The 12,500-nt window shown below is 38.7% G+C and overlaps 1 protein-coding gene across 2 annotated transcripts in view; it reads right to left on the reverse strand.

Annotated features, from left to right (window-relative positions):
* Window positions 1-5,501, reverse strand: part of LOC106877642 (adenylate cyclase type 9) — a 246,426-nt gene extending 240,925 nt beyond the window's left edge. For both annotated transcript variants that reach the window (XM_089365286.1, XM_089365285.1), the window contains exon 1: window positions 3,513-5,501. In XM_089365286.1, coding sequence (XP_089221412.1) covers window positions 3,513-5,019 — 1,507 coding nt within the window. In that variant the 5' untranslated portion in view covers window positions 5,020-5,501. The remainder of the gene's footprint in view (window positions 1-3,512) is intronic.
* Between the last annotated feature and the right edge of the window lie 6,999 nt (window positions 5,502-12,500).

Raw genomic sequence — 12,500 nt, forward strand, 5'->3', positions numbered from 1 at the left:
ACAGTGGTCTTACATAATCATACATGCATAAATATTACATACACACACACGTTTCTGGTGGGTAGGGACTACTTTTAATGCTATAATTAGTGCAGCGTGTATGTATATATATATATATAAACACTGTAATAGAGGGATGATGTAAACAAGTTTGTCTTTGTATGCATAAGCTCCATGAACAGGGATCAGCCAAAATAGTTACAGATGAAATTTCAGCACTGGCCTAAAACTGAGTATCATCTTTAACCCTCCATGGAGAAACTGCTTATGTATACCTGCATGCACACAAACATATACATATAATTACATGAAGGGCTGTTACTAAAAGTAAAGACAGACGCTGGAAAGGGACTCTAAAGTCAAACTACTTGATCATAATATACACAGCATGTGGCTTTACTAATAATAATAAGCCCTTAATGTTATAATGTATTTTCAAAATTTATATACTTAGTATTAATTTTTTACCTTAATTGGTTTTACACGCTGGCTACTTGATAAAATCTTATATAGATTTTATCCTTATATTTAATTTATATGAATATATATTCCAAAGGCTGAGAAGTTCAAAGAATCTGTCAAAGATTTCGGTAAACATTTCATCCGTAATTGTCAGTCCAACAAAATATATTTCATGTGATGAATGAATATGGATTAAATGTTTACACACACACACACGCATATCCATGGATGTATGTGTATATATATTCATATGCATACATACATGCACAACCCAAGTAAGCATAGATAAACAGATGTTAACTGATAATACATATATACAGATCTATATACCTATATAAATACACACATGCGTACTTATCTACAGATATAGACAAATGCATACACACTTGTATACATATACACACATTGAAAGATACATATGCATATACATATGAAGAAATACATTTAGATATACACAATTGTCCATGCACATGGACACATGCACATAGCAACACACATACTAAGACATGCACATAAATATATACACATGCATGCATATATATATATATATATATATATATATATATATATATATATATATATATATAGGCATAGCTATGCACGTATATATATTTATATGCATACATATATGCACATATATATACAACCCAAACAAAAATAGTAAACAGATGTTAAATGAGGATACATATATACAAATATATATGTGTGTGTGTATATATATATATATATATATATATATATATATATACACACACACACACACGCACATACATACACAAACATATATACACATACAAACTTATCTACATGTATAGACAAATGCATACACATTACATATGTCCACAAGTACACATACACACAATGAAACATACATATGCATATAAAAAAATACATTTAGATACATGCATAGCTATATATGTTTATACATCTGTACATATACATACGACTATATATGCACAAACATTATCTACATTTGCATGAGCAGTGTGTATATGGCACAAGTCCAGACAAGGTTGTTTATGGAAGACCCGCAGTCGCCCATGCATACCGGGCTCCCCTCTCCACGCCACTGATGTTATATCCAAGAGAAAGGCAAAGGCCGATGCAGCTTGGCACCAGCGATGCTGCAACTCATTTCTACAGACGAGTGAACTGGAGCGAAGTGAAATAAAGTGTCTTGCTCAAGAACACAACATACAGCCTGGTCTGTTAATTGAACTCACTACCTGGTGATTGTGAGCCCGATGTCATGCACTTTCACTCTTCATCTTATATATATATAAGATAGATATATATATGGATACATGTATAATGTACAGATGTGTATATATATATATATATATATATATATATAAGCATATTTGTAGAGATTTGTGTGTGTGCATGAATATATATATTTACACACACACACACACACACACAAATGCATGCATATACATATATGCACACAAATACATGCATATAGGAACATGCATACACACACACACACACACATATATATATATATATATATATATATATATATATATATATACATACACGTTTGTGTATATATATATATACATATACACATAGAATGTGTGTGTGTTTGTGTATTTACACATTTTTATATGTATTTAAGTGAAATTTCTGCACACTGAGCTGAAATATTTTCAAGACTCATTTCATCTTTTATCCTTTCGGAATTTATACTTCTAAACCAATCCAAATGTTGGAATATTGGATCTGTTAGAGGGTCAGGTAAGATACCTCACAGTTCAGTTGCAGCTGCTTATTTTCTGAAAATAACACCTGTGATGACACAGGCATCAATATGTGCTGGTCCAAGTCAACGGCCTCTCCTTTTGAATATGCATCAGTTTTGTGCTGCGGAGAGACATTCAAACATGAGTAGCTGCCAGTGTTCCTTGAAAAATCCTTGCTCAAATATGCAGGGTTGGCCTTGAATAACAGAAACTTTAGTGATATGTATTGTACATAAATACAACTGATGCAATCTTGTGTGTATCTAAGGCAACAAATTGGCAAATTTGCTAGAGCAAGAATAAACTACTTGATGGTATTAATTATTTCTAATTCTCTACACTGTGTTCAAATTCCTCCAAGGCAAAACTTTGTCCCTCATTCTTTCAAGCTTGGTAAAACAAGTGTCAAATCTAGAGAAGCAGATTTGCTAAATTGATAGTGAATTGGATGAGGTGCCTTGCATTATCTGTTCCAGAATTTTGTGTTCTGATAACAACACCTGCAACGACAGTGCTTTTAAGTTCCGCCAACTTTTATCTTTACCTTGGTAGGCAGAATCCTTGTCTCCAGTGGTAGGCAGAGTCCTTGTCTCCACAAAAATTTTGACCTAGCAGGAATCTTGGAAAGGAACTTTTGAGGTACAGAAACCAATGGTCAGATTTGACCTAAGCAGGCACTTTGTTACACACGTGTGTGTGCATGTGTAATATGCCCAGTATAAATCTGGCAAGACCATAGTTTCAATGGAAACTCAGTATATTTATGTAGCGTGTATAATTCATTTTGACAGTGAGAGGCCCTGCAGAGAGCTCGTCCATATCATCCAAGCCTATGATAAAGAGCTTTCAATAGGGCCTCCCCATATCTACAATTATATTACTTGCACACACACACACACACACACACACATACACACACATATATATATATTATGTACACACACACACATGCATGCTCACGAAAATACACCAAGGTTGTCATATTGGAACCAAAACCAATGTTCTAAACTACAAATCTTGTGATAAGTTCAAATTTTACTATTTCTACTACTGTTTCTTTATCCATTGATTGTGTTGATGTGTATGCTATTTGTCATTCTCTGTCTCTTACTAATAAAACAGATTTCGTTCATAATGCACATTTAAATAATCAGTTCTATGAGGTTTTGTAACCAGTTGTAAAAAAACAATCCATCGAAAATATAATGAAAATGTAAAACATCTGGATACGCACCAGAATAAAGAAAAGGAAAGGAAAATGATTTTAGACACACATGTAGAAAATATTAATGTTTGAAATCTTACCTTCACAATCTTCCCCTTCTTCAACTTCATACTCATCTTCAAGGTACTCATAAGAGGTTTTAGAAATATGAACACGTCCAGGCTTTCCGGTTGCCTCCATGATATTTGCCAAAGTCACGTCATTTGACCATACATCGAATTTAAATTGTTTTGATCCTACAATTCCACAAAGTACTGTCCCAGTGTGGACACCGACCCTCATATTAACTTGTTCGTTGTTTTCTTTGTCGAATTCTTGTATTGCTTCAATCATACGTAGACCCATTTCCACACAGCACTTGGCATGATCTTTGTTAGCTTCAGGGCATCCAGATACACAATAATAACAGTCGCCTAACGTACTTATCTTTTCACATCCTAAAGCTTCACAAAGTTTGTCAAAACGACCGAATAAATCACTCAACAGATCCACTAAGTGTTTGGCGGTTTTGTTGGAACTCATCTTAGTAAAACCGACAATATCAGCGAACAGGATACTAACATGGTCTATTTTGTCTATTTGAAAGGGTCGGAAAGTTATAACTCCCTGACCAGAAGGAGCCTGCTTGTCAATTACATTTTTCGCGACAGCCGGTGGCATGAGTGAATGCAGCATACGTTCTATGATTTTTTTGTCTTCTTCTTGGATACGGTTGTTTCGGGTAGCTTGTTGCAATTTTTGGAAAAGACTGTATCGTCTAACTTGAAAAATAATGAACAGGTAAACACCGAGTGAATGTAGACATATATGCAATATGATCCTGCCAACTATTACCTTATCAATAGCTGAGGCCGGGGACACAAAAACATTTAAGATTTCCAAAGCAATCGACTGAACAATTCCCACAATAAATACCAACGTTAGAGGCAGGGGTAGTGTGGTGTACATTAAAATTATGATGGTCACTGAAGTGGCAAATGCTGACACCTCGTAGTTTGGATCGCGAAGGCAGGCGTAGACAACCAAAATAACAATGCATGTTCCAGGACCCATGATCAGGGATGGAATAATATGGAACTTCCGATAAAACAAAGTAAAAGTGAATCCTAGACAAGCAAGTTCGATGAAAAACAAAAGGACCACAACGAATGAAAAATACCATTCTAACTTTTCAATGCTAACACCACAGTAAATACTCCATAGTATTGTGCCAAGAATAATAAAACAGATAGCGCATCGGAATCTTCTAGTCAACAAAGGGAAATAGCTGTCAAGGCATTTCTCGTGCAAAAAGTGCGATCGGTTTTTGGGAGGGTCAAACCATGTTTCCTTATAGTTTTTAAGAGCCGATAACCTCCCAGTCACCTTTTTCTTGTAGCGGTTTTTGGTTGCAGAACTAATATCGACGTCAACAGATTCAGGTGCATGGCTTGCATCATAATGGGCATCGACTGAACCCGACTGAGTGTCCTTAGCAGAGTTAATACCATCGTTAGCAGGGACAATACTCAAATTTTGGCTATCATTAACAATGGTACTATCATCAGCTGCACCACCACTGCCACTGTTATCTTCACAGTTCGCCATTTTGAAATTAAGCTACATACATATAGAGGGAACACGCGCTGCTGGTACACGCACAGACATACATATATGCACACATGCGTGCACAGAACAACAACAACAATGGAAACTCTACCACTAGTAGTAGAATTAAATTATAACAGTGGAACTAGTTAAGTAGATATAAATGTTGAGTGGTATCGTGTTGGTTTCCGTTTGTTTTGTTTAGTTATTTTTTCCTTCCGTAGAATGCTTTTTTTTTTGTTTTGTTTTTTTTTTTTGCAAGAAGTGCGTGACAGTTCTGTGACAATTGCAATTACATATGAATACAAGTTGCCAAAAGTGAATTAGCACAATTTAACTTGTACAAAGACGTAACATTCAGTCTGAGGGGCGGGGGAAGGAATATTCTTCGATCACCGGTTTCGGTTTGAAAAGTAATAACTAAAGTAGAAGAGTGTCTGTGAAAATATGTGAGAGAAAAAGATAGAGAAAGCGAGAGAGAGAGGGAAAGAAAGAAGTGGTAAATAAAAGGGAGAATTATTTATGACAAGAGTTACGTACCTTGTGCAATGGTGCGTTTTGCAATTAAGGGGGAATCAGCAATATAATTATAAAGATAATTAGTAAAGAAATGACAAATTACACATATATATGTATATATATATATGTATATATATCTATATATATATATAACCAATTACAGATAAATACACAATCCTAAATAAACAATGTGTATGTATACGTATAGTCTGTGAAACAGATTAAACCCACCCGATTAGCATGTAGTAGTAGCTGTAAGTGTTGTGAATATAATAAATAGTTATTTTATTGTTGCTGTCCTTTACTCTTCGTCGTCGATTAATTTCTTCCGATTTCTGATGCATCAATTATGTCCACTTTGGCAATTAATATTGCTATTATCGGTATTGTTTTCGTTTTGTATCCTTCTTAGCTTTATGCTCTTTTTTGTTTGTTTGTTTTTTTACTTTTTGTGTGTGTGTGTGCAGCTTCTTTTTATCTTCCGCGTCGCCCGGCTGGGATGGGCTTTTTTTTTTGTGGTAGTTTTCAAATAAATTACTTAATACATGTGACGGTATAATTCCATGTGACAAAGATCAGTGAAAAAGAAACGAAGCCTTACTTATGTAGGTTTTTAGTCCAGTCCGCTTCCCCATTAAAAAAAAAAAAGCCAAGTACTCAGCACTTATTTACTTAATCAACACGAGCGGAATATATTCCAAACAGGCTGACGGCGACACACGACATTCAGGTGCGAGCGAGTATTTATAGACAGCTGTGTGTCTGCGGAACTGTCAGCATGTATGCGTTTACAATAGTGCGCAAGTATGTGTATGTCTATGAGATGTTATTTTATTTGGCTGTTTTTTCACTTCTTTTTCTTTTTTTGGTCTGAGTAATGTAAACAAAAGAGTACAGTAAATAAGGGAGGTTTGTGATCGGGTCGTACATCAACGTATGAATGTGTGCAATACGAATGTATATGAGTGTGAATGTCGAAATGTATCAAGCCAAGGAAATATTCACAAGCAAAACAATTTACTGTTTCGGTAAAATAGTGCTGTCAAATAGTAGTTCCTGTAATAGTAGCAGTAGTAGTGGCTGCTATAGTAGGAGTTATAGTACGGTAAAGCTATGTGGTAGAGTCGTTCTGTTGTCGCAGTCGCTTCTGAAGTAAGATCTCTTATACGCCGATGTATTAATAGCAGCCGTCGCAGTAGTAATAATAATAGCGATTGTTGTTTAACCCACCCCAGGTCAGCCCTGGTCGAGGTGTCAGCAAAGCTTCACCCGTTTTTTCGTAATAACGAAGATTATATCGTCCAATATGTCCTTGCTTTTCTATTTCTTTTTTCCGTTTAGACATCAGTGAGTGATTTCGAGGTGGGGGGTTTGACTGCTATTTCGAACTAGTCCACCGAACGCGTAGAAGTTGCCTCTTTGTTGGTACTGTATTAGTACTTGCTATTACTGGTTTAAATAACTGCAGTAGCAGCAACAACAGCAGCAGCAGTAGTAGCAGTAGTAAATAGTTGCATTATTTACTCGTAAGTAACTGCAGCAGTAATGATAGAATAGTAGTGGCAATAGTAGTAACAGTCGTGTAGTAGTAGTAGTTGTTATTTAACCCCAGGTCAGTCTTGCTTGAACAGACATGATGAAAAGCATTCCAACCATGACCAAACTGCCTAATTTGAAAAATATGACTAAAACTGTATTCTCCAATGTGTCCTTCCCGACTTTTTTTTTCCTGAGACAAAACGGTAACATTTGTTGGAGATTTGGCTGCTGTTTCTAGCAAGTCAAGCGATCGATAGAGGTTTCTTTTTTTAGCTTTGTTAGGTGCTGTAAACCGGTGGTGGGAGTAAACAACAAAAGCAACCAAAATATTAAAAATAAGAATTAAAAAGAGTTTGGTAAGGCGAATGGAATTGTATTCGTTGTTGTTGATATTGTTAGTGACGTCGTTGACTATTTTGAAATTGTTACTTCAACTCTAACTAAAATTGGCAAAAAAGGCACATGAATAGATGGATTGTATTTAGGCATAAGTATCGGTGTGTATATATATATATATATATATATATATATACATATACACACACACACACACAATGTTATATCTTTTTGGTTTTTGTTTTTGCCAAATGAACACACGCACTATTTATTCATTCTTCACTCATTCATTATTGTTCTTATTTCATCTTATGCCCATTGTCTAGAAATCTTTTGTCACACACCTGTGACCTCTTCAACGACTCTTCCATCCCACTTGTCTCCTCTCGTTCCGTTTAGTCTATTCTCCATATACACACGCGTCGTCGTCATCATCATCATCAACAACATCGTTTAACGTCTGTTGTCCGTGCTGGCACGGGTTGGACAGTTTAACCAGAGCTGGCAAATGGGGGAGCTGCACCAGATTCCAGTCTGATTTGGTATGGTTTCTATGACTGGATGCCCTTTCTAAAACCAACCATTTTACAGAGTGTTCTGGGTGCTTTTACATAGTACCACCACAAGTGCTTTACACAACCAAAGGGACCAATCTTAACACTTCTGCTGCAGAGTACAGGTCTTCCTGGGTACAACAAGGTGCCAGGCATCTCAGTATTTTGTTGTCTTGCCTGAAAGATTCAGCATCCTGAGGTCGTATTTCAGTACTTCATCCCATGTCTTCCTGGGCCTTCCACTTCCATGTGTTCCATACATATCTATAAATATGGCATTTGTAGAGTAATTGTGACGCTGTGGCCTCGGAAGCATGTGCTGTTTGATGTAGGTCAACGTCCCAAACCAGGTACCTGGTGTTACTATTTCGCTCTCTGCTCGGAATCTTATTAGGCGTAGGAGTGGCTGTGTGGTAAGTAGCTTGCTTACCAATCACATGGTTCCGGGTTCAGTCCCACTGCATGGCACCTTGGGCAAGTGTCTTCTACTATAGCCTCGGGCCGACCAAAGCCTTGTGAGTGGATTTGGTAGACGGAAACTGAAAGAAGCCCGTCATATGTATATATATATGTATGTGTGTGTGTATGTTTGTGTGTCTGTGTTTGTCCCCACCAACATCGCTTGACAACCGATGCTGGTGTGTTTACATCCCCGTAACTTAGCGGTTTGGCAAAAGAGACTGATAGAATAAGTACTAGGCATACAAAGAATAAGTCCTGGGGTTGATTTGCTCGACTAAGAAGGCGGTGCTCCAGCATGGCCGCAGTCAAATGACTGAAACAAGTAAAAGAGTAAAAAGAGATACATGTATGTGTGTGTATTATATATATCATTCTTGGTTATGACATATAACCAGTTAGAAAGTTACCATTGGTTTCATAGCAATATAGGGTCTGTATGCCAAATGCAATAGTAGGCATCAAACCAGCAGTAACTTTCTGACCAATTATATACCATAACCAAGGATATACTACCTGACTCGTTGGCTCCAGCTCATATCTAAGTATTGGGTTTGTCAGTTTCTATCCAGTCTCCTTGGCAGATGTTTGTGCCAAATGTGACTTTGGAATCCATGTCAGTGGTGAAAGAGATGTGGACAGAACTCACACAAAGGGTGATCAGTGCAGGTCAAGGATGTTGAAGATGTTCCTTTCTTCTCCTGCGTTTTACCTCTTCATTCTGTTGTCTGTTCAGGTCAAAGGAGCTGGCTCCATTGCGGATAGTAGTCCTCCAGGCTGTCCTATTTATGGCAATCTGTTCTCATGAGGATGGCTGGATGTTAGTTTGAACCAAGGTTCATTCGAGCTGTCTTTAAAATGAAATTTTGGACCTCCTCTGGGTCCAAGTTCTCCATAGAGCACGATCCTCAGGAGATGAGAGGGCTCCATACGCTGAACGTGACCTGTCCAGTGGAAACAATGGCAAAGAATGGTGGCTTCAATGCTTGGTATAGAGGCGTAGTGAAGAACTTTGTTGTCGGTAATGTGATCTTATCATTGAATATTGAGGATTTGTCACAGCTTGGATATATACCATAACCAAGGATATACATACTACCTGACTACATACAATATAACAGCTCAAAATCTCCTTCTGAGTGTGCTTTTCTTCTGACTCATGGACAACTAACCAATTTTATATATACACACATATATATATATATAGGTGCAGGAGTGGCTGTGTGGTAAGTAGCTTGAAGGCAGCGAGCTGGCAGAAACGTTAGCACACTGGATGAAATGCTTAGTGGTATTTCATCTGTCTTTACGTTCTGAGTTCAAATTCCGCTGAGATTGACTTTGCCTTTCATCCTTTCGGGGTCAATAAATTAAGTACCAGTTACGCACTGGGGTCGATGTAATCAACTTAATCCCTTTGTCTGTCTTTGTTTGTCCCCTCTATGCTTAGCCCCTTGTGGGCAATAAAGAAATAAGGAACATTAGCACACCGGGCGAAATGCTTGGCAGTATTTCGTCTGTCTTTACGTTCTGAGTTCAAATTCCGCTGAGGTCAACTTTGTCTTTCATCCTTTCGGAGTCGATAAATTAAGTACCAGTTGCATACCTGAGTCGATCTAATCAACTGGCCCGCTCCCCCAAAATTTCGGGTCTTGTGCCTAAAGTAGAAAAGGATAAGTAGCTTGCTTACCAACAACCTGGTTCCGGTTTCAGTCCCACTGCGTGGCACCTTGAACTAGCATCTTCTACTATAGCTTCAGGCTGACCAGAGCCTTGTAAGTGGATTTGGTAGACAGAAACTGAAAGAAGCCCGTCGTATATATGTGTATATGTGTGTGTGTGAGTGTGTGTGTCTATCTGTCTGTCTGTATATGTTTGTGTGTGTTTGCCCCCCACCCCGCCATTGCTTGACAGCCAATGCTGGTGTGTTTAGGTCCCTGTAACTTAGCAGTTCGGCAAAAAGAGACTGATAGAATAAGTACTAGGCTTACAGAGAATAAGTCCTGGGGTCGATTTGTTCAACTAAAAGTGGTGCTCCAGCATGGCCACAGTCAAATGACTGAAACAAAAGAGTTAAAGAGTATATAATACATGATATATTTGTCTCTCCATCCTCTTATTTTTTGCCCCACCCTATATAATCTTGCAAATCACCCAATCACCTACTTCTACTCAGCTTGTGGGGCCACCAGGGCACCTCATTGCCATTGTCTATCTCTTTGTAACTCCTACAGATCACTTTCACTTTTCTCTCTCTTCACTTTCCATACTCAATGTGAGTAGCCATGTTGATCATCTGCTATGTAGATTATCTACCATTCAGATCATTTTTGATGTCCTATTCTTGCAGTTTAACCCATTGTTCCCTGGCATCAAGTTAGTATGGGAATCCAGTTGTAGAACTCATGCCATGGCAGACACTGGAGCATGATGCAGGCCTTGGACTCATCAGATCCTATCAAACCGGTGAACGCACACCACCATGGATCATAGACATTAAACGATGATGATGATGATGTGTGTGTGTGTGTGTGTAAATGATATCATCATCATTGTTTAACATCTGCCTTTCATGCTGGCATGAGTTGAATGATTTGACAGGAGCTGGCCAAGCAGAAGACTGCATCAGGCTTCACTGTCTATTTTAGCAAGTTTTTTTTTTATGGCTGGATGCCCTTCCTAACACCAACCACTCCACAGAGTGGACCGAATGCTTTTTACACGGCACAAGCACACGCAAGGTCAGTTTTGGCGGGATTTTCACAGCTGGATGCCCTTCCAAATGCCAACCACTTTACAGTGTGGACTGGATGCTTTTTACATGGCACAAGCACCAGCAGGGTCACCAAGTAACTTGTAAGACAAAGATATATATATATCATCATCATCATCATTGTCTAACATCCACTTTTCATGCTGGTATGGGTTGGATGGTTTAGCTGAAAACTGGTAAGCCAGGGGGCTGCACCAGGTTCCAATCTGATTTGGCAAGGTTTCTATGGCTGGGTTCCCTTCCTAATGCCAACCACTCTGAGAGTGTAGTGGGTGCTTTTTACATGCCACCATTATGGGTACCATTGATCTGACACTGGCATCAGCTAAGACTACGGTCTCACTTGGCTTGACAGGTCAACATAAGCATGGTATATCACAAAGGGTTTTGGTCACCTGTCACTGCCTCCATGAGGCCCAACACTCGAATGGTACTTTTTATGTGCCACCAGCATGGGTGCCAGTCAGACGCCACTGGCATCAGTCACAACTATGATTTCACTCAGTTCAATGGGTCTTCACAAGCACAGCATATCGTCCAACAATTGTAGGGTGATTTTAAAGGGCCAGTTATGCAACACTGACATTGGCTACAACTACAATCTTACTCAGCTTGATGTCACTGCCTCTATGAAGCCCAACACATGAACTGCACCTTCTGTGTGCCACTAGCATGGGTGCCAGTCAGATGGAACTGGCATCACCCATGACTATGATTTCATTCAGTTCAAGAGGTCTTCACAAGCACAATATATCGCCTGGTGACTGAAGAGTGCTTTTAACAGGCCATTTAAATGACACTGGCATCAGCAATGACTACGATCTCACTTGGCTTGATGGATCTTCTCAAGCACAGCATATCTCCAAAGGTCTCGGTCACTTGTCATTGTCTCTGTGAAGCTCAACTTTCAAAGATTGTGCTTCACCACCTCATCCCATGTCTTCCTGGGTCTACCTCTCCAACAGGTTCCCTCCACCGTTAGAGTGTGACACTTCTTCACACAGCTGTCCTCATCCATACACATCACATGACCATACCAACGCAGTCAGCTCTCTTGCACACCACATCTGATGCTTCTTATGTCCGACTTTTCTCTCAGGACGCTTACACTCTGTCATGCATGCACACTGACATTACACATCCAGCAGAGTATACTAGCTTCATTTCTTACAAGCCTATACATGTCTTCAGCAGTCACAGCCCATGTTTTACTGCCATGTAACATGACTGTTTGCACACTGGCATCATACAGTTTGCCTTTCACTCTGAGCGAGAGGCCCTTTGCTACTAGCAAAGGTAGAAGC

This window comes from Octopus bimaculoides, chromosome Z (assembly GCF_046866305.1).
Source record: "Octopus bimaculoides isolate indiv1 chromosome Z, ASM4686630v1, whole genome shotgun sequence".
NCBI classification, from domain to species: domain Eukaryota; kingdom Metazoa; phylum Mollusca; class Cephalopoda; order Octopoda; family Octopodidae; genus Octopus; species Octopus bimaculoides.